The 25045-nt window shown below is 62.6% G+C and overlaps 2 protein-coding genes across 8 annotated transcripts in view; one reads left to right on the top strand and one right to left on the bottom strand.

The window, feature by feature from the left end:
- Window positions 1-5093, bottom strand: part of RTEL1 (regulator of telomere elongation helicase 1) — a 28118-nt gene extending 23025 nt beyond the window's left edge. For 3 of the 7 annotated variants that reach the window (XM_059407431.1, XM_059407436.1, XM_059407437.1), the window contains exons 1-6: window positions 4292-4400; window positions 3796-4053; window positions 2647-2842; window positions 2259-2352; window positions 1573-1654; window positions 1293-1353 (exon numbers count right to left, since the gene is read on the bottom strand). In XM_059407431.1, the coding sequence (XP_059263414.1) occupies window positions 1293-1353; window positions 1573-1654; window positions 2259-2352; window positions 2647-2842; window positions 3796-3897 (535 nt within the window). In that variant the 5' untranslated portion in view covers window positions 3898-4053; window positions 4292-4400. Of the gene's footprint in view, window positions 1-1292; window positions 1354-1572; window positions 1655-2258; window positions 2353-2646; window positions 2843-3795; window positions 4054-4291; window positions 4401-4700; window positions 4866-5013 lie in introns of those variants that run through there. The other 4 variants (XM_059407433.1, XM_059407432.1, XM_059407435.1 and 1 more) reach the window with 4 other exon arrangements.
- A 1408-nt stretch (window positions 5094-6501) lies between these two features.
- On the top strand, window positions 6502-17495 carry STMN3 (stathmin 3). Its single transcript, XM_059407443.1, has 6 exons — window positions 6502-6605; window positions 6856-6958; window positions 14243-14338; window positions 14611-14786; window positions 16202-16393; window positions 17122-17495. Exons 2-6 carry the CDS (start codon window positions 6940-6942, stop codon window positions 17179-17181), a joined length of 543 nt encoding a protein of 180 aa, XP_059263426.1. The 5' UTR covers window positions 6502-6605; window positions 6856-6939; the 3' UTR covers window positions 17182-17495.
- The last annotated feature ends 7550 nt before the right edge of the window (window positions 17496-25045 follow it).

Raw genomic sequence — 25045 nt, 5'->3', positions numbered from 1 at the left:
ACTGCGGGCCAGGCCAGTCCCCGGTGCTTCCTATGCACTCGTCACTGCTGTGCTGAGGGTTCCCGGTGCCACCGGACCAAACAACACAGCCAGCAAGAAGGCGGTGAGCGGTGAGCTCCGGGGACAGGGCACAGGGTGCCTACTGCTGGGAGGTGAGCGTCCCAGCTTGCTGAGAGCAGACACGGCCCTGGCATGCCGGGCACCCCAAACCCCAGCATTAGGGCCCTGTAAGTGCCCAAGGGCCTCTGTCACTCCTGTGCCAGGATCTGAGTCCCAGCCCTGAGGCAAGGAAGAGGGAACCCCGACCCCACCAAAGCACAACGCCTGAGCCATAGAGCCGGGCTGCGCTAGGAGATGTAGAGACCACAGCCCAGAGAAGCACCCCACGGAGCTTCTGGTTCCAGCGGACCTTCAGACGCGGGGGCAGCCGCGCGATGGAAAAGCAAGACCTGACAGACGTGGAGGCAAGGGGAGCCAGCCCTCCGCTCTGGGCCGAAGGAAGGTGTGCAGCAGGAATCAAGGGCCCTGGGCACCGGTGGCCACACACATCAAGCTACGCCAGGGCCAGCTGTCGTCACAACCCTGGGCCAGTCACTTCAGCCACCTCCAGGGGAGGCGGTCCTCCCGCAGCACCAGAGGCTGGCAGACTGCCCGGACTCAGGGAGACCCACACCCATGCTGTGCCCCATTGCACCCCAAGGACACATGGCAAATCAGTAAAAGGAAAAGCCTACAGAGGGGTCCGGGAGACCAGGCACAGCGTCCAGAACCCCCTCCCGGCTATCTGCCCCGGAACGAGCTGAGACCCCGTGTGAAATGCTGTCTCCCGGAAAGCTCGCCAGAGGCCCGGCACCCAGGGCGTCTGCTGGGGCCGGTCATGTGGGCACCCCTGGCTGGCGGGGGCCCAAATCCCAGACTCCCGGCGGGGAGGAGCTGCTCAGCATCAACCCCGCTGTTGGCACCCACAGTTTAGGCCCGGAGAGCCCCACTTCTCAGGACAGAGAATCCCTGAAATCCACACTCCCAGACAGCGGCGAGGCTAGCCTGGCCAGCAGGCCCCTCTGAGACGGCAGCCTTCCCTGCCCTGGCCTTCCTGCACACGATCCAGCACGGGTCCACGGTCTGGAGACGGTGCCCAGCACCACCCCGCCTCACCCCCTCACCTCGCTGAACCAATGGGGCCAGTCTGGAGCCCCAAAGTGGAGAGCCAGCAGGCCACGCTCTAAGGCCCAGGAGGCAGCACACGCTCTAAGCCCACCCGGCTCCTGGAGTGGCTTCCCTGGACCCCTTACCTTCTACGTTGTTGTAGAAATGACAGGAACGACTTGCTACCTTCTTTCGGCACAAGTGAATCTGGGACATAAAGGGTGCGGGTGTGGGGCGGTGCGGGTGTGGGGCAGCCCCAGCTAGCACAATGGTCAAGGAAGGGCAGAGTGCTGGGCCAGCCAGGGGACACGCCAGGGACTGTGCCCTGCTCCAGCCCCCACCAGCTCTTCACCGGGCCCTCCCCAGGGGGCAGAGGCAAGGGCTCTGAAAGAACCAGAGAGAACGGCACGCGCCCCCAAAACCCACCTGCATGTGGCTGCTCTCCTGCTTCTTCACCTCAGGGTGGATGCACAGCTGCTCCCGGGAGCCCAGCACGCATACCCTAGGCCTGGCAGAAGACAGATGATGGGGTCCGAGGACCAGGGAGCAAGAGCCCCGGTGCCATCTAGAGCATGAACATGGCCGTGCGGGGAGACGGGGCTCACACCTGCACCAGGTAGCCAGAGGGAGGGGCCACGGCCACAGCGGGCCCCAGGCTTGGGAGGCACTTTCTCCACTGCATGGCCCTGCCTGAGCCAGGAGACGGGGTGGGGGAAACAGGCAGATCGGAGGAGACCCCGCTGACTCCGTGCCCCCCATACAGGAGGCGGGCGCAGGACCCCAGGACTCCTACAGCTCTGCCGGGCTCCAGGACGAGGCAGCGCCTCCTGTCCCCTCACACGCCCGCACGGGGACCCACACCCACAGGTGACACCACATCGCCTTCTAGGGGCTTGAGGCGCTAAGCCGAGGTCGGTGCACCAGAAGGGAGGGCTTTCTCCGGAGCGCGGGCAGCACAGACAGCCTGACCTCACGCGGTGCGGCGGGCTGCAGCGGAGCGCGGGGGGCTCTGCGGTCCAGAGGGGACTCCAGGCAGAACGCCACCATCACACCAGCTCGTCAAGACCAGCCCCCCGTAAGTCAGAGGCAGGGGCGAGCGGCGCCTGACCCACCGGTAGGACGTGTGCCGAAGCTCGCCGATGGCCTGAGTGAGCTGCGAGTGGGTCCTGGAAGCGTAAACGATCTTCGGGAGGTCCGCGTAGCAAGCTGCCCGGACACAAGGAAGCAGCGCGGGTCAGGGCCCCACGGGACGACACTCTGGTGTGCCGTGGACCCGGAGGCACTCGGCTCACTCAGCCCGGTGCGGGGAGCGAGCTCAGGGGCTTTCTGCGGAGTTCTAGTTTGGCCACAGGGCTCTGCCCCCAGGCTCGCAGCCCCCGCTGAGGGAGAATGTCGCAGCTACCACGCCCCTCGCCGAGCTCCGCACCAGAGCCTCACCAGCCCTCTCTATTCCTCTGCTGCCTCTCTGCGGAGACCCAGAGGGGCTGAAGGGAGCCTCACCTGGGGTGTCCCCGTCTGAAGCGGCAGCCCCCCAGGACGACAAGGTGTGATCAAGGAAGAGCTCGCCGGGTGCCCTCTCAGCAATCCTGCGGGCCGAAACGGCGTCGCGGAGGTGCTCCCGCCAGGCCAGCACGCTGCAGAGCAGGCACAGCGTCTTCCCCGTGCCGGTGGGGCTCTCCAGGATGCCGTTGACTTTCTGAATGAGGTCGGCAACGAGGTCACGGAAAAGCAGGGAGCAGCACTGCGGACCGCGCGGCCCGCCGAGACCAGGCCGGCAGCCCGGCAGCGGGACCGCTCTGCTCCGGCGGAGCCCACCCGACGCGGCAAAAGGCCTGCGGAACGGCCGGCAACGTGACACGCGTCCACTGTCCCCCGAAAGCCAGCGGCTACGGGCTAATTCCGCACCGAACGATGTGCACGGCATTACTCGGGACTCAACAGTGTTTCTCAGCCTAACGTACGGCGCGCTGACCCGTTAGGCGGCTGCCGACACGGTGCTGTTCTGTAACTTTGGACACAAAGTTCTGCCGAGCGGAACCTGATGACCTACGTACACCTCACGCGGGAGCCTGAGCAACAAGCCCGGGGAGACACAGGGCGAAGCGGCCAGACTGTGCTGCCGGCTCCCGGGAACGGGCACCGGGCTCCTCCCCGCAGGAGTCCAGTCTGCGCGCACACAGCCGCCGGGAGCCGCTGCAGAGTCTGCCCGCGGGCGCTGGGAGCTCCGTCAGGGCACGAGACGACACGCTACGGAAGCCACGGACAGCTACCTGCACTCCTGCCTTCCGGCACATTCCTGAGCTTTACAGACCTCCAAAATGAGGATTAGGCACCGGCTAGCCCTCCACGTGCAAACACTACTTCCGGACCCTCAAACGCTGGCTGCCCCCCACACTCGGCCTCGGCTCAAACGCCACCTCCTCAGAGAGACCTCAAGGTGCTCCCGGCCTACGGCCCCCAACTCTCCTTCAGCGCAACAGCTGTTCTACTTGTCTGTCATCTCCCCTAGAACGCCGGCGCCATTTGTGACCCGTCCTGTGTCCGGAAGGAGGCCTGTGACCCCACGGGGCTCAGCAGGAGGGAGCGGAAGGCGGACGGTGGTCCCGTGAGGACCCGTCCCAGGGCACGCGCGCGCCGACGGCCGCGTACCTTCTGCAGACACTCCAGGACCCTGCTCATGTACTCCTCCTGGCACGGGTACGGCTGGAAAGGGAAGTCCACGGTCACACCCCTCAGGGCTACCTTGGGCATGCCGGCCTGCTCGCAGGAGGGCCCAGAGGCTGGCGGGCACACGGGCTGTGTGAGTGTGGGAGACCAACTCTCCTCCGGACGTCTGGGAGCCTCAGCCACTGCAGGTCGGCGAGGCCAGCCCGCGGCGCTGCGACAGGCCACTGTCCCCAGGAAGCCCTATGGCACAGATGGGGACAAGCCTGTGGGCAGCCTCTCCCGAGTCCCGGCCACGCCACCAGCCGCGCAGTCCCCCGCGCACGAGCAGGGCACGCCTGCGACACCCTAAGGTGAGGAGTCTGGGGGCAGGAAGACCTGCAGGTGGGCCCTGCCGAGCTCTCGGGCCCGAAGCGGCTCCTTCCCGCGCGAGGCGAGGCGTGCCCGGCCCCACGCGCTCTGCGGGCAGCAGTTCGCTTACCTGCAGCAGAGGGTCCGCAGGTCGGATCCCCGGCCTGGCGCGCCCTGGGCACCGGGGCCGGCGGACCGTTCACCCCAACACTGACGGCCCCTCCACCCCACTCGGCCGGACCCCCGCCCCCCGCTCGACCCGGACCCCCCGGATCCCTGCCCCGCTGGGAGATCCCCCCGCCCCCCGCCGGGACCCCCGCCCGGACCCCCCCCCCGCAGACCCCCCGCCCGGAGACCCGCTCGGCGCAGCGCGGGGCCCCGCCCACGGGCCCTGGAAAACCACCGGCCCCAGAATGCAGCGCGGCAGAGAGACCGGCGCGCGGGCCCGAGGCCGCGCGGGGCCTGCCGGGAGCTGCAGTCCGGGGAGGCGCGCGCGGGCGAAAGAGCCGGTTCCGGAGTCTCTGCGCCTCACGACTCACTTCTCTCCGCGGACGGCCCTCCGCTGCCGGGGCCGCCCGGGGACGGTCCGCAGTTCAGCCGAGGCCGCCGCGTCCCCGTGGCCGCCAGCCAGCTCGGACTGGTCGGGCTAAGACGGGCCGTCGTCCCTGACCGCGCTGCACTTCCGCCCCCAGTTCCGGTCCGCGGCGCGTGGTTCCGGGCGGAAACCGTTCCGCCGCAGCGGGCCCGCGCGCTCCGTTCCGGGCCGCACCCCGCCGCTCCCGCGGACCCCGAGCCCGCGGGCGGAAACCCGGGCTGCGAGCCGTGTCCTCCCCGACGCCGCGCCCGCGGTACCTGCGATCCACGCCCCGCCCCGGGCCCGGGCCCCCGGGGTTCCCGTTCCGCCTCCCCCGCGAAGGGCTCCTCGGCCGGGTCCGCGGCGGTCGCGGGCAGCGTGCGGGGTCTGCGCCGGCCCCGCGCCCGCCCCGCCGCCCGCGCCGCCGGACACCGGGTCTGGCCGAGCCCAGCCGGCCGCGCGCTCGCGGAGGGCCGGCCGGAGGCGTGGACACGCGTGTCCCCCGAACGGCCCCCGAGAGGCGTCCTCGCGCGTCCCCGCTTCTCAGAAGGACGGGTGGGCGGCCGGCGGCCTTCCCGCAGCCAGGAGCGCCGCCCGCGTCCCCGGCGGCCGCCGTCCGAGAGCGGAGAAGGCCGGGACGATGAGGCAGGACCCAAGGCTCGTGGCCCCCGGGGTCAGAGCCGGGGCCCGCGGGGTCAGAGCCGGAGCTGGGGCCCCCCGGGTCAGAGCCGGAGCGGGGCCCCCGGGGTCAGAGCCGGAGCCGGGGCCCCCCGGGTCAGAGCCGGAGCCGGGCCCGCGCTGCCGGCCGCCCTCACGCGCGGGGCTGCCCAGCCTGCCGTCCGTTGTAGCTTAGCAAGGCCACTGGACCCAAGTGTGAAAGTGCGAGGAAACGGACACCGAGGCTGACCACACGCAGCCCCGCTCAGCAGACACAGGGACCTCGGCCCGGTCAACAAATCCGGATTGACAGTCTGTTCCTGCAGGTCTGTGGGTCACCTGCGGTGGGGCAGGCCCTGTGTGGGCCACAGAACAGATGTCAACCAGCCCCACGCCCGCCATGGGCGCACCCGGACCTCCACATCTGGGCCTGCTCCAGCTGGACTCGGATCCTTAAGTCTGTCCGGGTCTCGCCCCTTTCTGGGCCTCCCTCACCCCCTGCAGGCTCCTGAGGTTTCCCAGTTTTAGTCCTGGCCCAAGGACCTAGTTGCTTACGGAGCAAGCATTTCTCTTGACCTCTGTGGTTCTGTCCCTTAAATGGAAATGACGCTCGGTCCGTTTCACTTCCCAAGGCCAGAGTGAGAGAGAGGGTCACTGCAGGAAAAGGGCCCACCATCTGCAAAGCTTTCCCGCGGGGGATATCAACCTGCTCTCTAGGCCCAGAGAGGAGGGAGTCATGACCCCTGCACACTCACCAACTCTCTCTCCTCACCTGGAGACGGGCGTTATGGCTGTATCTTGCCCAGAGAAACAGAGCCACGGAGAAGTCAGAAACCCGCTCCCAGTCGCACAGCAAGTGGGTCTCAGAGCTGGGGTCGGAACTCATCTCTATTTCACTTCAAAGCCTTTGTCCCAGGCCTCACCATCTCATCATCTTGTTCTGCCCCAGAATTGACTCGTCCTTTGGGGTGCTCCTTGGAGGCCTTCCCGACCAGTTCCTACCCCACTGTCTATGACGTGCTTTCCCCTCAGCACGGACCTGGGCGCACAGAACACCCCTCCCAGGCTTCAGAAGGCTTTAATGAAGAGCTCTCCAGCCCCAGCCTGATGTGGGGGCCTCTCCTCTCCGGCCGTGCGGACCCTGGGGAATGGGGCATGTCTCCACATACCCCCAAGCCTGCACAAAGCCAAGCTGGGGCAGCGAGTCCAAGAGGTAAGCAGGGGGTGCATGGGCGTGGGCTGCAGTGTCCCACCCCAGGTCCCAGGCTGGTCTCTGCCCTCCCACCGTGCCCTCCCCTCCCTCTGACGGCTGCAAGCCCCTCCCACAGCCCCCCAGTCCTCACACACACTCTTGCTCCGGCGCACGGCGCACTCGCTCTCTCACTCGCTCTCACACTCTCGCTCCCCCTCCCCCCCCTCTCGGTGCCCGCCTCCCGCCCGCCCTCGCTCCCTCCCCTCTCCAGCACTGCAGCATTCGCCGACTGCAGCTCCAGCCGCCGCCGCCCGAGCCTCCTCGGCCTTCCGCAGCCGCCACAGCCGCCAGCACCATGGCCAGCACCCTTTCCGGTAGGCGCCGGGGACGCGGACATCCTGGGGCGGCCGGGACTGAGCTGAGGCCATTGTCTCGCCTCGCCCGAAGCTGGGGTCGGTGGCGGACTCTGTTTTCACATCTCAGACTTGACGCTCTGCAAGGGTGCAGGGCGCGGCCCAGCCAAACCCACAGGAGCTGGGGTTCAGGGCCAACGGGTTGGGAACACCTGGTACCCAGGGCAAGGATTGCTGCACGGTGGCAGCTGACCTGGGCCAATGGGCAGGGGCCGCGCCCACGCAAGCACCCTGGGTGAGGGTGCATTGCCCCTTCCATGGCCGCTGTGCCAGGCCAGGCGCTACTGTGGCAGGGTGGCTCCAAGGGCCCCGGTGCGGTCCGTACCCCCAGGTGGGCGCGCCCGGCGGGGGGGCGGGGTGCAGACAGCGTCCCCTGAGGCGCCTGTCTACTGCAGACCCTGGTCAGACCTCGCCTTCACGGGGGTGGGAGGCTGGAGAGTAGGACCCTTTGCAGGAGCCTGAGCCCTAGCCCAGGGCTGGCGGGCCAGGCCCTGTCTGCGCCAATGGAGCGCCCTGGGGACTGGAGGGACACTGTGCAAGGGCGTGGGAGGAGAAGCCCAGCGGGGAGCGAGGGGAGCCGCACCCGCGTCTAGCGTGGTCATCCCTCCACTCCGCCTCGATGCTTTGGGCTTGGAGACCACTCTGCGACATGGTGCCGCCCGCTGGTGCTCTGGTCGAAAAAGCCACCGCCCTATGCGCAACGGGGTTTGGATAGAGGAGGGGCCGCTGCCGCTGCAGTTTTCAAGCCCTCCCAGCAAGGAGGGGTCCGTCCCTCCCTCCCCTACCGCCCCGCCTCCCAAGCTGCAGATCCCCTGCACCCAAAGCTGCGACCCTCCTCCCTCCCTCCCGGCTGGCTTCAGTGCCGCTCCGTGGAGGGGTGGACACGGGGCAGTTACTGGCTGCGAGAGAGCTGCAGGGGACCCTGGACGGGAGGACATGGGGCTGGCTTCCCCGAGGACCACTCTGCCCTGTCTGGCTGCCCCAGGGACCAGCCGCATCACTGCACCACCTGTCGCCAGGGACATCTGGGCAGCGGCTCCCCCACCTCCACCCCATTTCCTCCTGGACCCAGAACTCCACTCCCAGCCGACCCTCCTCTCCCTTCTTGGGGGTCCCCTCTCCCTAGCTAGCTGGATTCTCTCTGGAGTGGACATACAGTTGGCAGAGCTGCACGCACTCGTGTGTGCCCTGACCAGCCTCTCAGGCCATCCGGATTCCAGGCCCCAGGTGACTTCTGCTCCTGTCTAGGAGGGACCACGTGCGTCACTGCCCACACCCCTCCTGCGTGCAGTCTAGTCCGTGAGGGGCTTGTCGACCTGGCTTCATCTGCCCTTTGTCCTCTCCTGTGGATCTCCTCAGAGATACTGGGCTCAGCTTTGGGCAGGAGCTGAGGGTCCTTCCCACAGCCAGAGTGCTAGCCCAGTTCCCCGCTGAGGTGGGACTTCAGGCCCCGGGCTCAGGGTCTGTGCCCCAGCGGGGGACAAGGAGCAGCCACTGGTGGGAGATGCCCTCAGCCTTTTCTCTCTAGAAAAAGCCTTACTCAGCGGGTCTCATTCTTGCCCTCCATCTGACTGGGAAGCAGACACATTAGGGGGTGAAATGGTGCAGCCGAAATCACAGTGCTGATGGCCACCAGAGTGGGCACAGGTGCACTGACCTCAGAGCCCCCTTACACGAGCCCTCCCTTATTTGCCAGTCTTTGGGGCACTGCTGACCCATGCTCGGTCCCAGGGTTTTTCTGGGTGTCCAGGTTGCTGCCGACGTGAAAAGGGAAACCGTGAGTGCAGTCAGTGACGTCCAGCACGGCCGCAGCCTCACTGATGTGCCGGGAGCCAGCTGGAGAATTGCCCCAGGCCAGAGTCACACAGGGATGGGCCTTTCCTGTTTTACGGCTGGGGCCACCCCGGGGAGAGTACAGCCCACCTGTGTGTGCCTGTGCTCACCTTCATTACAGTTCCATAGGTGGGTGAGCACACTGGTAACTGTGGCCAAGATCCGTTTAAGTGAATCCCAGCTATGACTTCTGTGTTAACAAATGTCTCTGATTGGAGCAGCCCCTGGTGCTCCGCGCCTCAGTGGCATGTCTGCCCCACTGGTGGGCTTCGTTTGGTCTTGGGGACTGGGGAAGGGTTCCCAAGGGAAGACCCATCATCCGCTATGACCTTGTAGTCACCACAAGATTGACCTCAGCTTTCTCTTCCTCTGTCGACTTTCCCACCACCTTTCCCTTGAGCGTCCGCTGTCAGGCGATGTCACTCGGCTGGGGGGATGTGTCTGTCTCTTGGTGACCTTCCCAGACACTCAGCACTGCACACACTTTTGTCTCCTTATACAGTTCCGTTGAGCGAGAGGGCTTGGCCCTGCTACCTAAGCTCTCCGGGCCTCGTGTAGATGGGGTGAATGTGGTGGCACCCCCTGTTCTGAGAAATGAACAAGGTATTTCAGGAAACGTGCTTGGCCCAGTGCCTCACAAGAACTGGGTGCCCAGTCCATGCCGGGCAGCGTCACTTCTGCAGCCACATTCCCCAGGATTTCCTCCCCAGAGAGGTGGATCTGGCGGCTAGCTCTGCTGTGCTGGGAGTCTGACTAGTGAGAGGGGTAGCCTGGGTGGCAGTGAGCTCCGTCTGTCAGGAAGCAACTAGCAGCACCCTCCAAGATCCTTTTAGGGATGGGTGGGCATCTGTGGGTGCCCTGCCCTCCCAATTCTCGATAAACACCCTCCCACCCCCACCACCGTGAGACGCCCAATAGGAAAGTGTCGTCAGAGCTGGGGCTCAGGACCAGGCTCCCATCCTGTCGTGCGGTGTGACTCTGAGCAGGCTCCTTGCTCTCTCACACACTGTCTCTCTCTCTCTCTTTGCTCAGTAGAAATGACTCGGACAAGGACTGGCTGGTCTTGAGGGTCAGTTGGGAATCTGGATGGAATGTGCCCACCTTGCGGGTGCCCTGTTATGGTTACCATTCCACTGTAGGCCAATTGGGTGCTTTCTAACTCATGCTCACCTAGGATCTAAGCATCCAGAAAGCCAATGTGTGTTTTTGAGTATATAATATTTAATACGAAGAGGAAGAGGAAGATGAAAGGAATCCAGTTCATGCCAGAGATTTTTTTTTTAAGATTTTATTTATTTATTTGACAGAGAGAGGGATCACAAGTAGGCAGAGAGGCAGGGGGAGGCAGGCTCCCCACTGAGCAGAGAGCCCGATGTGGGACTCGATCCCAGAACCCTGAGATCATGCCCTGAGCCGAAGGCAGCGGCTTAACCCACTGAGCCACCCAGGCACCCCCAGAGATTTTTTTTTTTAAGATTATTTATTTATTTATTTGACAGACAGAGATCACAAGTAGGCAGAGAGGCAGGGGGAGGCAGGCTCCCCACTGAGCAGAGAGCCCAATGCGGGGCTCAATCCCAGGACCCCGGGATCATGACCTGAGCTGAAAGCAGCGGCTTAACCCACTGAGCCACCCAGGTGCCCCCAGAGATTTGCTTTTAATAACTCTCCAAAGTCAGTGATGGGGAAGGAAGAGAGAGGTCCTGGCGAGAGGGAGAAACAGCCTCCAAGCTGTGGAGGGGCTTGAGCTCTGTCTGTGGAGAAGGGCCTAGATGGATCTGAGCCTCAACCTCTTCCCTCTGGATGAGACATAACCTTTAAGCCCGTCCAGCTTCGAGGACACAGGTATGACCAACTTCCTGTGTAAGGAGCTGCTGGGCCCAGCCCTGCTCTGCAGCCCCATGTGTGGGCTTCCCCTTGTTAACTCTCTGCAAACTTGCCAATGTCCCCACCTGCGGCCCAGTCCCCTCCAACCCGCAGCCAGACCACACAGCACGTCTTACTCCAAAACCCTTCTGGGGGACTGCCCCTTCCCACTTGCCTACTTAGGGTGAGTCTTCTGGGAAGGAAGGGCCTCATAGGCCATCAGCCCGGGAGAAACCAGCCTGGGGAGTCTCTGTGACCATTAGACACCGAGCCACACCCCACTGCCACCCGCAGGACACAGTCAGGCCCTCACTTCCTAGCTGGACACTGGTGCCCTGGGCTGGTCCATGCCCTCAGAGAGTTCTGACTTCAGTCTCCACCACCCCTCCCCCGTCCTTCTCCCCTCTATGCGAACAGTGCAGTGCTCACACCTGCCCAAGCTCCACGTGCTGCCTCTGAATTGCGACCAGCCTCCCTTCATGCTGAGGTGACCGGCTGGAAGGGAGCTCCCTGACCTTGCCTGCAGACTTCTTTCTCTGTAATGAAGGTGCAGGTCATTCCTGGGAAAACTTCAGGTTCAAGGCAGAGAGGAGCTGAAGCAGCTGCGAGGCCCCAACCCAAGCTGCTGGCATGCATGGTAAACCCATTTGGAGGTTTCCACCTGTGGTGAGGAAGGGCTGCCCGGAAGGCCAGGGAGGCAGTGTCTGTTGCCAGGGAGGTGGGTGGTGGTGAGGTTAGACCAAGCCCCTTCCTTCCTGGCCTCTTCCAGGATCCAGGTGTGCCCCCCGCCCCGACCCAGACCCCCTCTGGCTCCCCTCCTGCTCCTCCTCTGAACACTGGGCTCTCCTTTCCCCAGCCTTTCCAAAGACCAAATACCTCCTGGTCTGCCGCTTCAGAAGAGCTGGTTTTGCCTGGTCTCGCGCCCTCCAGCTCCCCAGCACATGTAGTGTGAGCTGTGCCTCTGCCTCCTTTTTAAACTGACCTCTTAGGGCCCCTGGGGGGCTCCCTCGGTGAAGTGTCTGTCTCGGGCCCAGGTCGTGGTCTCAGGGTCCTGGAATCAAGCCTCCCTTGGGCTCCCTGCTCAGCGGGGAGCCTGCTTCGGTCTCTGCCCCTCCCCCCACTCGTTTTCGCAATCTCTCAAAGGAAATCTTTAAAAAACTTTTAAAAACCTCTATGAGTCTAATAAATAAATAAATAAACTTAATAGCACAAGTATTGCACAAATAATTATGCTTGTAAAAAAAAAATGAAGCCAAAATCCCCTCGGAAGCGGCCACATCTGGCCCACTTCCCTCCCAGCCTCCTGGAGCCGGTGACCAAGCTGGTGACCAAGGCATAGATCTCTGCTTGCTTCCACTCCATGTCCACCCCCTTTTTAAAAGATTTTATTCATTTACTTGACAGAGACACAGCGAGAGAGGGAACACAAGCAGGGAGAGTGGGAGAGGGAGAAGCAGGCTTCCCGCGGAGCAGAGAGCCCGATGCGGGGCTCCATCCCAGGACCCTGGGGTCATGACTGAAGCTGAAGGCAGACACTTAACGACTGAGCCCCCCAGGCGCCCCCACACACCCCTTAAAGGCTCTTCTTGCTGCTGCTCAGGGTCCCTTTGTGTGCTCCCTTCACTGTCTCTTGGGCTCTCTCCTGAAGAGCCTGGGTCATCAGGACATTTGGACCAAATACCATCATTCTCTCCTCTGGTTGTGAGGAAACCCTGCTTGCCATGAGCTGCTCTCTCAGACAAGGGCCTGGTAATTTCTGTCCTGTGCCCTGTTCCTACAACAGCATTTTCCCCAAGTTCACATTAGCTCAATTTAAAACACTATTTTGTGTGAAATTTGATCAGGAAGTTTCTTCTTTTTTTTTAAGACTTTATTTATAGGGGCACCTGAGTGGCTCGGTCAGTTAGGTGTCTGCCTTCCTCTCAGGTCACGATCCCAGGGGCCTGGGATCGAGCCCCACATTGGGCTCCCTGCTCAGCCGGGAGTCTGCTTCTCCCTCTCCCTCTGCCCCCCCCCCCCCCCCCCCCCCCGCTGCTTGTGCTCTCTGTCTCTCTCAGTCACATAAAGCTAGAGAGCACGACCCGGGGTGGGGTGGAAGCAGCAGAGGGAGAGGGAGAAGCAGACTCCCCACTGAGCAGGGAGCCCAATGTGCGGCTTTATCCCAGGACCCCAGGATCACAACCTGAGCCGAGGCAGCCGCTTCACTGACTGAGCCCCCCAGGTGCCCCAGTGAGGAGCTTTCTTGCCCGCATTCATGTCTACTCCTTGGAAGGCCACTTCATGGAAGCCAGACTCCCTCTCTGGAGTGTCCCTCTGGAGACCTGTACCAGCTTCTCCAGCTCAGGAGCCGGGAGGTGGGTCCCTGAGTCTCCTAGTCTCCAGGACATTTTGGAGTGGTGTAAAGCACACAGACCACCTGGGATTCCACTTGAGGGGCTTTGGGCAAGTCACCCAGCCACTTGGGCCCAGTGTCATCTCAGTGGAGCCTAGAGACAGTCTTGGGCTGGAAGACTGTTAAACATTAGTGAGACACTGGGCCAGCGTGTCTACCTAGGGGCCTGGCTTCTCGTGAGTAGACCACAGATAGCTCAGTTATTGTGATTCTGACCGTGGGCTTCTCCCCTTCCCCTGACAGGGCTCAGGGCCTCAGCAGACAAGCTTACCTCCTTTTCTGGTTGGGCACCAGGGGGCACCTGCTGTGGGGGCTCTGCAAGGCTAGAGGGCGGGCTTTGGTGCTGAACGGACAGCTCCCCACCCTTTGGCTCTAGAGGGACCGGGAGTGTGTGCCTGGTGACTGCCTGGTGTCACCTGGGGTAGCTGCGTTGCTGCTATCAGGGTAGATGGCGGCGAAGGGGTGGGGGACGCCACACGGGAGGACGTGTGATGGCTTCCCCCAAGTGTACAGACCAAGGGCTGCCTGCATCTGTGCTGGCCCAGTCGTGAGTGTGCTGGTTAGTATCTGCGAGAGGGAAAGTGGAGGAAGTTGGGAGAAGTACTGGGAGGGCCAGGAAGATGCACAATGACAGGGTCACAGAGACATGGAGAGAGAGAGAGAGAGAACCGAGCCAGGAAGACAGGAGGATGAACAGAGACAGACACACAGTGATGCAGAGGAATGAGATAGAAGTGCCAAGAGAAGAAAGGTGGCAGGGGCGCATGGGGCCCAGTGGGGGAAGCCTCTGCCTTCGGCTCAGGTTGTGATCTCAGGGTCCTGGGATCGAACCCCACATCGGGGGGGTTCTCTCTCTCTCTGCTGGCCTCTCTGCCTACTTGTGATCTCTCTCTGTCAAAATCGAGAAAAGAGGAGGGGGGGTACTAGGAGAACAATGCGGGACAACCCACAGGAAGGTGTGGCCAGGGACAAAGTCAGCTTCTGGGACGGGGAGGAGAGATGTCCAGAGGCAAGAGAACAGAAAAGGGAGAAGCTAACACAGGCTTCCAGAGAGGCACGGCATGGGGTGTGCTGGGAAGGAAGAGGGAGGCAGCCGGGGAGGCAAGGTCTGGAGGCAGCCACGGCGCCCTCTCATGCTGGTCTCCTGCCCACAGCTTACAAGGAGAAGATGAAGGAACTGTCAGTGCTGTCGCTCATCTGCTCCTGTTTCTACTCACAGCCGCACCCCAACACCATCTACCAGTATGGGGGTGAGTGTGCCCTGGGCTGCTGTCCGCTCCTGCTTGGTCAGTGCCTGCCTCCTCCTTTCCTTGCTCTTTGCTCCCACGGCTTCTCCAACCCACCCCGCCCCCACCTCAGCTCAGCCGGCTTCTGGAGAGGGAGCCTCTGATGAGAGGCAGACTTGGAGGCTCAGGCCTGGGGGTCCCACATGAGCAGCCATGCTCCCTCCCTTAGCCCTCAATTTGAATGTGTCCTGGGAACATGGCCCCTCAGAATCCTGAAGCCCCATCTGGTCTTGCAGATATGGAGGTGAAGCAGCTGGACAAGAGGGCCTCTGGCCAGAGCTTCGAGGTCATCCTCAAGTCCCCTTCTGACCTGTCCCCCGAGAGCCCAGTGCTCTCCTCTCCCCCCAAGAGGAAGGACACCTCCCTGGAGGAGCTGCAGAAGCGGCTGGAAGCAGCTGAGGAACGAAGGAAGGTGAGGCCCCCCCTGCCCCAGATCCTGATCAAGGTGGCCGGGCAGAAGGCACAGACAGTGCCCTCAAGGCACAGGATGCTCCAAGCCTCTGCTTGGCTGTTGGCGGAGCGGAGAGGGCGTCATAGCTCCCTGGACGTCCACTTAGGGCATCAGAAGGGACAAGAAGGTGAAGGGTTCCCAGCTGGAGAGGGCAGGGACCAGGCAGCTGGAGGGGGCAGGGACCAGGCAGCTGGAGAGGGCAGGGACCAGGTAACTGTTGGAAGGGCTGTCCTTGGCCATGGCCAGGAAAGGGCCCTGGGATGTGAGTCTGGGCTGTCATCCAGCTCCAGGATAGAGAAGAAAGGGACTCTCATGTGTTGAGGGCTGCAAGCCCACACCTGCTGGGAGCTCAGAGGGCCCCTGGGAGAAGGGCGGCATGGCCGAAGGGTCCCTCCCTGTCCCTTCCCCTCACAGCAGCCCCATGGAGACGGACACACAAAATACTCCCAGCATGTAGTCCTGGTGTCCAAGCCCACTGGGCAGGGGTACTGGCCCCAAATCCCTTAGAGCATGTCCCAGTGAAATCTGGGGACCCAGGCCTCCTAGGGTTAACGAGCAGTGACTGGCATGTGGGTGGGCCCAGCAGCCTTCTGCAGGAGGGGACAGCCCTTGCGCTCGGACCCGCACCTCTCCCCGGGGCTCCAGGCGCCCCCTCCTCCAGTAGGGTGGACAGTGCGGCCGCACCGGCTGTCCCAGTCTCTTCGCTCCAACTAGTCCCTTCTCCAGCAGCCCTGGGGACCCTCCCACCGCCCCCACACCTCAGGGAACTCAGGACACGGTGCGGATCAAGCACCTGCTTTGTGCTCAGCGGGCAGACGTTCGAGGAGGCCGTGCGGGTTCCGTGACGGCCCCTAACTTTTGAATTTGCTCTTCCAACATTCCCTGAGCGCACCCCGGGCGTGGGCGGCGGGGCGGCGAGAGCCCGTCTCGTGGCGGGGCGCCCTTCGCCTAGCGGGAGGGTGGGCTCCGCCGGCGAGGACGGACGGAAGGGGTGAGCAGCTGCGGGTGTGTCTGGGGCCGGGGGTTCTCCGGGCGCGCCCGCGGACCTTGCGGGGCCGAAGGCCAGAAGTCCAGGCAAACCGAGAGCCGGTGAACACCCTGGCCGTCGGCGGGGCCGTGGAGACCTGAGCTCCCGGAGGGCGCGCGTCGGGCGGGCAGCAGGGCGGGGTGACGGGCGCTGGGCGGAGCCCAGACCGCGCGCGGGGAGGCCGGGCCGGCGGGGGGCGGGGGGGCGGGGGGCCGGGGACAGGGGACCGGGGACAGGGGGCCGGGGGCCGGGGCCGGGGGCCGGGGGACAGGGGGCGGGGGACCGGGGACAGGGGGCCGGGGACAGGGGGCCGGGCCGCCGCCCACCGCGCCCCCGGCCGCCCGCGCAGACGCAGGAGGCGCAGGTGCTGAAGCAGCTGGCCGAGCGGCGCGAGCACGAGCGCGAGGTGCTGCACAAGGCGCTGGAGGAGAACAACAACTTCAGCCGCCAGGCCGAGGAGAAGCTCAACTACAAGATGGAGCTCAGCAAGGAGATCCGCGAGGCGCACCTGGCAGCGCTGCGCGAGCGCCTGCGCGAGAAGGTGCGCGCGCGCCCGGCTTCGGGAGGGGCGGGGCGAAGGCCGAGGGGCGGTCCCGAGGGGGGCGGGGCTCCACCGGGGCGGGGCGGGGGGGGGCGGGGCGGGGCGGTGCCCGGGCAGCAGGAAGGAGGGGCTGGGCCTGCCTCTGCTGGACGCCTCGGGCCTCACCCGAGGCCCGGGTGCAATCTCGTTGCGGGGGGTGAGGGGACACGGCCGGGAGCCGCTGCTCAAAAGTGCCCCGAAAGACGCGGGGTGGCGCTGCGTTAGGCGGGGGGGCCAGGGCAGCCCTAGCAGCCCCCTCCTTGGCGGGCCCTCCCGCCGCGCCAGTAGCCCGGCCGCTCCCGGTCCTGCGGGGAGCAGCCCTGAGTGAGGCGAGGCCCCGCCTCGGCCGGAGCCCCCTCGGCGTGGCCTCGGCTGCAGCCCACCGGGAGGGACCAGGCGGGGCACCCAGAGCTTGCCCGAGGAATGTCCCCGGAGTCGCGGCTCTCCCTCTCGTCCGGGTGCGACCCCTGCCGCACTGAGAGCGGCCTCGGCACTCGGGACGCGCTGTGAGGGGAGGACGTGGGCCTCCCCCTGCTCTCTGTTGCTCCTCCGGCCTGGTCGTTAAGGTGCCCTCGTGGGTCGCACTTAGGAGGGTCCCTGAGGCCTGGGTGTGGGGGAAGGGCCAGCCCCCCCCCCCGCCCCCGCCGCGTACGCGGGGCTCCGCCCACCCACCCCTACGGTCCTCGCAGGAGCTGCACGCCGCCGAGGTACGCAGGAACAAGGAGCAGCGAGAGGAGATGTCGGGCTAAGGGGCTGTGGGCCACCGGCGCCTGGATCCTGGAGGCGACATCAGCACATGCGGGCTCTGGTTTCGTCTTGTCCCACTTCGTCTAGATGCAACTTTGGTCCCCGCACCCTCCCTCCCTCCCCTGCACCCCCAACTCCTGCTTCTCTTTCCGCCCCGAGCTGTCCAGTCCTGCACAGGCTCTCCATCAAGGAGCCACCACGGCGTGGCACACAGTCCCTCGGTTCAGGCACCAGGCCAGGCAGTGGCTGGGTCCCCCGTTGGTGGCCCTCTTAGATGTGGTGACAGCCTCAATAAATCCCGTGGTGGTAGCAGGAACATGTGGGTCCTTATGCTGGCTTGTCCTGTGAGCACCTTGTACTTCGGGCCGTCCTCTGAGCCAGCTCCCTGCCGCTGACAGGCCAAGGTGACACCGCCTGCCAGGCCTTTGGTGGGAGGAGGCCCTCTGGGTCAGTCGTGGGAGCCACTTGTGCAGTGGAATGCTTTGGAATAGTGCGTAGGGGTCCTCTGAGATCACCTGGCCTGCAGTGGGCAGCTTGGACTGGCCTGGGAGGGTTAGTCATTGCCTGTGGCTGGACTGGGCAGTGGGAGGGTGGGATGTGTCCCAGCTGGAGTCCAGGGGAGCGGGCATTCTCCACCAGGGACCGTGGTCTAGCGGGTTGTGGGTCTAGAGGGTTGGTGGATCCTCCTCCCAGGAGTGCTCCCCTCCTAAGAGACTCTGGCCCAGTACTGGTGTGGGCCTCCATCACCATTCCTCTCCCCCCAGTAGGCTTTATGGATCCTTGGAGGACCCCATCTTTAGAGCCCTTTGGAGTCTTGGTCCCTTTCTGTGCCCTAACCCTGGTATAAAAAAAAAAAAAAAAATGCTCCTATGGTGCTCTGGGCCATGGGGCTTTCAGGCTCAGCTCTGGACAGGTATGGCTAGGTCTGAGTGAGTGGTAGCTGCAAGTGCCCCTCAGGGAGCAGATGGTGGGGTCAGGGGGGCGTAGGGGACCAGCTGCTTGCAGCCTCAGATGGTGGGGGGCGATGTTCCCAAGCCACCTTCCTACCTAGTCCATCCTTGACATTCTTGACCTGTGGCCCTCTCTGGCACTAGGCCTTTCCTGCCAACACCTTCCTGGACTGGGCTCCTTCTCCTCCATTGGCCAAGGGGGACTCTCCAGATTCCCAGTGCTGGCCTTTGAGGACTGTCACCTGCTGCCCATGAGGGTGGTGTCCAGTCCTTGTGCTCCATCCTCCATGGCCGCCCCACTCCACAGCTGAGGACTGAGGGCAGGGTCCCTGCTGACCATCCTCTGAGTGGGAAGCATGAGGGACAGACTGCAAGGACCCAGAGCCAGGGCTTTAGAAGCCAGGTGGGTGGCCACCCCCCGGTTCCCCCAGCCTCCATCCTATGGAAGCCCGTGCCGGTGGACTGCCAGGGCCCAGCCAGAAAGCACAGCTGGGCGCTGGCCGCTACAACAGGCTTTAGGGGAGGCAGGGACCCATGCCCACTTTCCCTGTCCCACCCACAGTCTCCGGGGGAATGACAAGCCAGGATTGGAACCCCACTGTCCCCCACGTGGCTCCTGCGGGACTCAGAAAGGGACATGGGAAGAGAGCGGAGGGCCGGATTTCTCTCTGCAGTGGCAGCTCTCTCATAGTGGAAGCCTAGTGTGATATGTACCCATCTCATCCGCGTAGTGAAAGTGAACTTAAATGAAATCAAATGAATGATTAAAGACAAAAACCCAAAACCTTGTGTAAGAAGTGGCTGAACCGTCCCCGCGAGCATTCTGCATCTGTGGGTCAGAACCGGCTGAAGGGCTACTCCGGGCCAGTACAGGGATGTGACACACAGAGCCCTGGACTGAAGCCAGTTGTCACGGGTGTTCTTACCACAACTGCTGGTAGTTCTGATGCTGATGGAGGCCTTGAGGAACGAGTATGTATATGACACACATGCCTGCTTTCTTCTCTGGAGCACCAGGAGACCGTGCGGGTGTGAGGGAGAGGGCAGGTGGGGCCCACGCTCAGCTCTCCCCAGGGCCAGGTGCTCCTGCGGGCCTGGGCTCCAGGCCTCAGGCTGCTGCTTTGGAGGACACACGAGGGTCTGACATCTGAGGCTTGTCCTTCTCACTGCAGTGCCCTGTGGGTCTTGCTCAGATGTGGAGTGGGTCCTAGCGGTCCGAGCAGGCTGCTGGGGTGCATTCCGTGGCTCTGTGGCCCCCACTGGGCAGCTGATCATTCACAGACACAAATCTGGCCCCAAGGGGGAGACCTAGAGTGGCAAAGAGAGTGAGCAGACATCCTGAGTCCCGGTGGTGGCCCGCCTGTACCATAGGGCCCAGACATCCTGAGTCACACTGGTGGCCTGTTCCATAGGGCCCAAACAGCCACCTGGGGTGCCCAGCAGACATCCTGAGTCACACTGGTGGCCTGTTCCAGAGGGCCCAAACAGCCACTTGGGGTGCCCAGCAGGGACCCCCCTGCTAGGGAGCAGGCACGTTTGTTAGATGTCCAAGCAGGCTATGCTTAGGCGTCCACATGGGCCTCAGGTCCAGGTCCCAGATAGGTGCCTGTTCCCCAGGATCCGGAGAGACCCCTCACCTCTCCCCCACACCTCCCGACCTCTCGGGGGGCAGGCGTACTCCCCCAGGCTCCAAGGATCTCTCCCCATATTTCGTCCTTCCCCTGCCCAGGGAGAGGTGAGAAAGTCAGAATCTGGGACACACAGCTGCCCAGGAGACAGACAGACCTCGGAAACCAGCAAGAGGAACAGCCGGGAGAAAGGGGGGACAGAAAGCGAGTGTGTTGAGCATATTTTTATGAGGCGTGAGTTCTGTGTGCCACTCTTCTGGGTGTACAGACACATACCACATACAGACACACAGCTTGGCATTCCCAGAAGACTGAGCTGATCCCAGGCCAGGCTTCTCAACTCTTAGGGGACCCAAAGCAGCCATTATGGGACAGATGGCATTTGTAGCAGTCACCGCACGGAGCCTCTGACTTTGGGCAAGCATGGGGAATCCTTCACAGACATATGCTTTTCTTTTTTTTAAAGATTTTTTTAAATTTATTTATTTAACAGAGAGAGATCACAAGTAGGCAGAGAGGCAGGCAGAGAGAGAGAGAGAGGAGGAAGCAGGCTCCCTGCCGAGCAGAGAGCCCGATGCGGGACTCGATCCCAGGACCCTGAGATCATGACCCGAGCCGAAGGCAGCAGCTTAACCCACTGAGCCACCCAGGCGCCCGACATATGCTTTTCTTAACAACCACAACAACAAAAAACAAAGATGGGCGTCCTTCTGGGGAACCAATCCTGTATTAGCTATCCGCACAGTGTCACAAGTGACCTCAAGCAGCGGCATCTCACCACTTCCAGAGCTGGGCTGTCTGGCTCAGGGACTCCCCCAAGGTTGCGGTTGGGACATTGGCTGAGGCTCTGGTCCCCCCAGGGCCGGGGACTGGGGTGGAGGGTCCTCAAGTCAGCTCGCTCACACGGAGTCCGCAGGCGACCTCAGGTCCTCCCAGGGCCGCGTGGGCGTCCTCAGCCCATGGCCACTGGCCCCCGAGGGCGAGTCATCAGAGAGGCACGGCGGGGGCAGCTGCATGAACTCCTCTCGGGCAGAGTCCCACACGTTCTCTGTGTCAGGAAGGCCCCCAGGGAAGAGCCCGTGCGGGCAGAGTCAGAGCCACTGGTGAAGTGGAGGGATGTAGAGAACCCGACCCGTGTGCATCAGAACCACAGCCAACGGGACGCCTGGCGTGACCCTGTGTGCTCTGGGCACAGCTGGTGTTCACTCGGTGTCCGGGGGCTGCAGCGGGTCAACGTCCCAAAATAGTGTCTGGCAACACAGGCAAGATGGTAGCCTAGAAAGCCGTCTGTCCACACGGGGCCTCCCGCAGCGGCTTGCTCTCTTCCCGCCCGGCAAGCTCAGCGGGTGCTGCGGAAGCTGGGGTGGAACAGGGCAGCACAGACCTCGGTTCTTCTCTCTTTGCCGAAGACCTTCAGCTAGTTCCCATCCACGGCTGTGTCCGGGGACTGCTGCAACAGCACCACACGCTGGGGGCTGAGAGCATCAGAAACTCCATCTCTCACTAATCGGAGGCTGGAAGCCCCAAACTGAGGTGTCACAAGGCCATGCCTCCTCTGAAGCCAGAAGGAACCTCTGGCCTCTCCTAACTCCGGCTGTTGGGAAAGGCAGTCTTCCCACCACAAACAAAACCCCTCTCTGAGTGTGTGTCAAATAAATAAATAAAATCTTAAAAAAAAAAAAAAAAAGAACGGGCTTTGGGCCTGGAACCCTAGTTTCCAACAAATAAGGAGCCCACAGAACTTGTACCAGACATCCTTCCCTGCTGTGAGCTTAGTGAGTGATCTGTTGTCCTGCTTGGGTGAGCACCCCCAAGTGAGCTCCGTCAGGCACGCCCCCTGCTCTCAGTACTCCAGGCTCCGGGGGATTGGGTCTTCCCACTACAGTGCCCGAGGGGTGCGTGCTCAGGGACCAGCTGCCCTAGCAGACTGTGTGTCTCTTCCTTGCGTGAGTCAAGTTGCTGTGTCAGTATGTGATTGCATCGTGCTTTCCTTGGCACCAATGCCAGGATGCAGTGGGCACAAGTGTTTGGGCTCTTACCCAGGCGACGGGCGCTGTGGAAAGCTTTGCTCTCCTTCACGTAGCTGGGGTCCTCCCCTGGGATGGGGACGCAGAGCTGGACACTGGAAATCTTTGGCGTCCCTTGGCTTGTGCATGTGTCATGTCAATCTCTGTGGTCACATGCCATGCCCTCTTTTTGTGTGTCTGTCTCTGTGGGACACCAGTCACTGGATTCGGGCCCCCCAATCCGATATGGCCGCATTTTAGTTAATTATACCTGCAACAACCCTATTTCCAAATAGGGTTACATTCTGAGTTCCTGGGAATTGAGATGTCAACGTATCTTTGGGGGATACAATTCAAACAAAAACAGAAGTTGTAGATATGTAACTCATAGCTTTATTTTTTCGATGTCATCTCTACACCCAATGTGGGGCTTGGACTTAGGATCCTGAGTTTAAGAGTCCCACGCCCCACCAACTGACCCAGCCAGGTACCCCAAATAGTTAACTTCAAAACATTTACACACTTATTCATGTATTCAGCCTTTTAGCGAGTTCTTACTACATGTGCTCCTCACTCTAGAGAATGTTGTTGATTCAGAAGCACAGCCTCCCCATGAGAGTGTGCATGCTAGTCTGTAAGACGTTATGCATTCACAGTGATTTAGGAGTTTTCAAGGCACTTTATAATGTTAACCTTCAAAATGTCCACTATGGGGGCGCATGGCTGGCTCAGTGGGTTGGGCCTCTGCCTTTGGCTCGGGTCATGGTCTTGGGGTCCTGGGATGGAGCCCGGCATCGGGCTCTCTGCTCAGTGGGGATCTGCTTCCTCCTCTCTCTCTGCCTGCTTCTCTGCCTGCTTGTGATCTCTGTCAAATAAATAAAATCTTTTTTTTAAAGTCCCCTGTGAGGAAAGCAGGGTACATTATTGTTATGACATTAAGATTCCTTTCTGGTTATACATGTAATCCGTGTTCACGCCCTCACTGCAAAGTACAAAGAGAAGAACCGCGGTCCGCCAGAGCTCCCTTCCTGCGGAGAGGATCCGCCCGCCAGCAGGGCCGAGGGAACCTGCAAACCTCTGAGGACTGCGCACAGTGACGCGCCGGCGTTTCTCCCACGTCGAAAGCATGGCTTTGATGGCTGCGTGGTCATCCGTCATCTACTTTACGGATGAATTGGGACTTTTGAGAAAACGTCGCCCACTTCTTGGCTTATGTGGATTATACAGATGGACATTTACCACATTAGGAATTAAAACTCAGAAATTAAAACAATAGCAATTCATTTAAAATGATACACTCGGGGCGCCTGGCGGGCTCAGTGGGTGAAGCCTCTGCCTTCGGCTTGGGGTCATGATCTCAGGGTCCTGGGATCGAGCCCCGCATCGGGCTCTCTGCTCAGCGGGGAGCCTGCTTCCCCCTCTCTCTGACTCCTTGTGACCTCTGCCTGTCAAATACGTGAATAAAATCTTAAAAAAAAAAAAATCGAACCAAATCTGGACACGGTGCGAAGCCGGGCTGTGCAGAGCATGCAGTGGGCGTGGCTCTGCAGCTCCCCGCGCATGCGCTCTCTCCTGCCGCGCCTCCCGCAGCCCGCGCCTGCACCGGCTCGCACCCGCACCTGCTGGGGCGCCGGAAGCCCCGGGCTTGCCGCACGCAGGAGAGAGCGTACAGCGATTGCTACAGACCTGGGGCCTGCGTTTATCTTGCTTCTCTCTGGTCAGAGGCTGCCTGAAGCAGAGCCCGATAGACGGTGGGGCATGGCGACCGCACAGCATCCTTGGCCTGGATGTCCTACGGCCTCTCATTGTCAGGAGAAGGTCTGATGTCAGTGACCTGCAGGACAGTGTGACTTCCTTTCCTTTGGGACAAACCAAGAGCAGAAGCTCCCCTCCTCTTGGGAGCGCGGGGTGCGCTGGCCTCTCACGTGGGTGTTCTTGGGGAGAAATCACCATCCCCGCCCCCAGGACAAAGTGATCCATCCCGTCCGCCAAGCAGAGCTGGCTGTGACTCGGCTGTCTGGCAGACGGAAGAGGGGAGCACACGTCCCGATGCCGGGCCTGAGGTCCCAGGACAGAAACAGGTGGAGGTCACACAGCACTGCAAACAGAGACCAGGCAGTCGGGACCCGCAGACTCCGGGACTGGTGGCCACAGCGGAAGGCAGCTGTGCAGACACGCGCAGACACGGGGTTGTGTGCACTCTCTTGTGCCACAAGGCCTGGTCCCTGCCACCGGTGCCCTGCTGGGCCCTGTCCTTTGGACTCTACGGGCATCACCCGAAGAACATGGGATAAATGACAAGTAGAGACACGGGCCGTGCCCAGCCAATCCCGTATTTACCAGGCAACAAAACAGCAGCACTGACACATACTCAAGAGCTTAACCTTTTAAAAACATATTTTATTTACTTATTTGAGAGAGAGCAGGGGCCGAGGGAGAGGGAGAAGCAGGCAGCCCACGCCGAGGCTTCATTCCAGGACCCTGGGATCGCGCCCCAAGCTAAAGTCACACGCTTAACGGACGGAGCCACGCAGGCGCCCCACAGTCCAACCCTAAAAAGAACAGTTTAATCTCTTCCCATCTCTGGCCCAAGTCCACGCTAAGTGACCGGAAACAACGCGCCCTAACATCAGTGAGGCGAGTACGCTTGGAAAGCCATCTTCCTGCTCCAGCGAGAACCCAGGATCCCGGCTCGGTCCTCCCGCTGCCCCGGGCCCCACCGCGGGCGCGCCGGCCCCGATCTGAGCGCGCCCCACGGCCGCGCAGGGAGGGAGACCCCAAACAGACGGACCCGGGGCTGTGCCCGGCCCCGCGGTCCCCAGGCCCAGAGCCGCAGACCGGGCGGACGAAGGTCCCCAAGCGACCGTGCGACCTCCCAGCGCACCTTCCGTCGAGCAGCAGGGGCGGCTCCGGCGGCTCCCGAGCCGAGGGCGCTCCGCACCCCCGAGGAACGCGCCCCTTCTTGCGGCCGGGAGCGCGAGGGCTTGACCCGTAACTAAAAGTCCCGCGAGGAGCGGGGCGCGCGGCGCTCACAGCTCCGGGCCCCACCTCCGGGGTCTCCGACCGCGCGGCTGGGGCGGAGGAGCTGACCCCGACTTAACTCCAGCGGGGACGAGCCCGGGGGCCGGGCGGCGCGCGCCCCGGCGAGAAGGGAGCCCCGCGGCCGCAGGAGCGGACCAGACAGTTGCTCTTCCGGAGCCGTCTCTGGGCACGCACCCGTCACGCGCTTCGGAGGACAGGCGGCCCCGTTCGCACACCGTCCCCTCCCCCGTCCTTCAAAGC

Source organism: Mustela nigripes, chromosome 7 (genome assembly GCF_022355385.1).
Source record: "Mustela nigripes isolate SB6536 chromosome 7, MUSNIG.SB6536, whole genome shotgun sequence".
Taxonomy (NCBI): Eukaryota; Metazoa; Chordata; class Mammalia; order Carnivora; family Mustelidae; genus Mustela; species Mustela nigripes.
Note: the sequence above shows the minus strand (reverse complement) of the source record. Positions and strands in the feature narration are given on the sequence as shown.

Excerpts from the sequence above, each read along its gene's own strand:
- STMN3 (XM_059407443.1), top strand. Across the intron at positions 14,339-14,610 it reads CACCATCTACCAGTATGGGG|ATATGGAGGTGAAGCAGCTG; the intron begins GTGAGTGTGCCC and ends CTGGTCTTGCAG. Across the intron at positions 14,787-16,201 it reads CAGCTGAGGAACGAAGGAAG|ACGCAGGAGGCGCAGGTGCT; the intron begins GTGAGGCCCCCC and ends CCGCCCGCGCAG.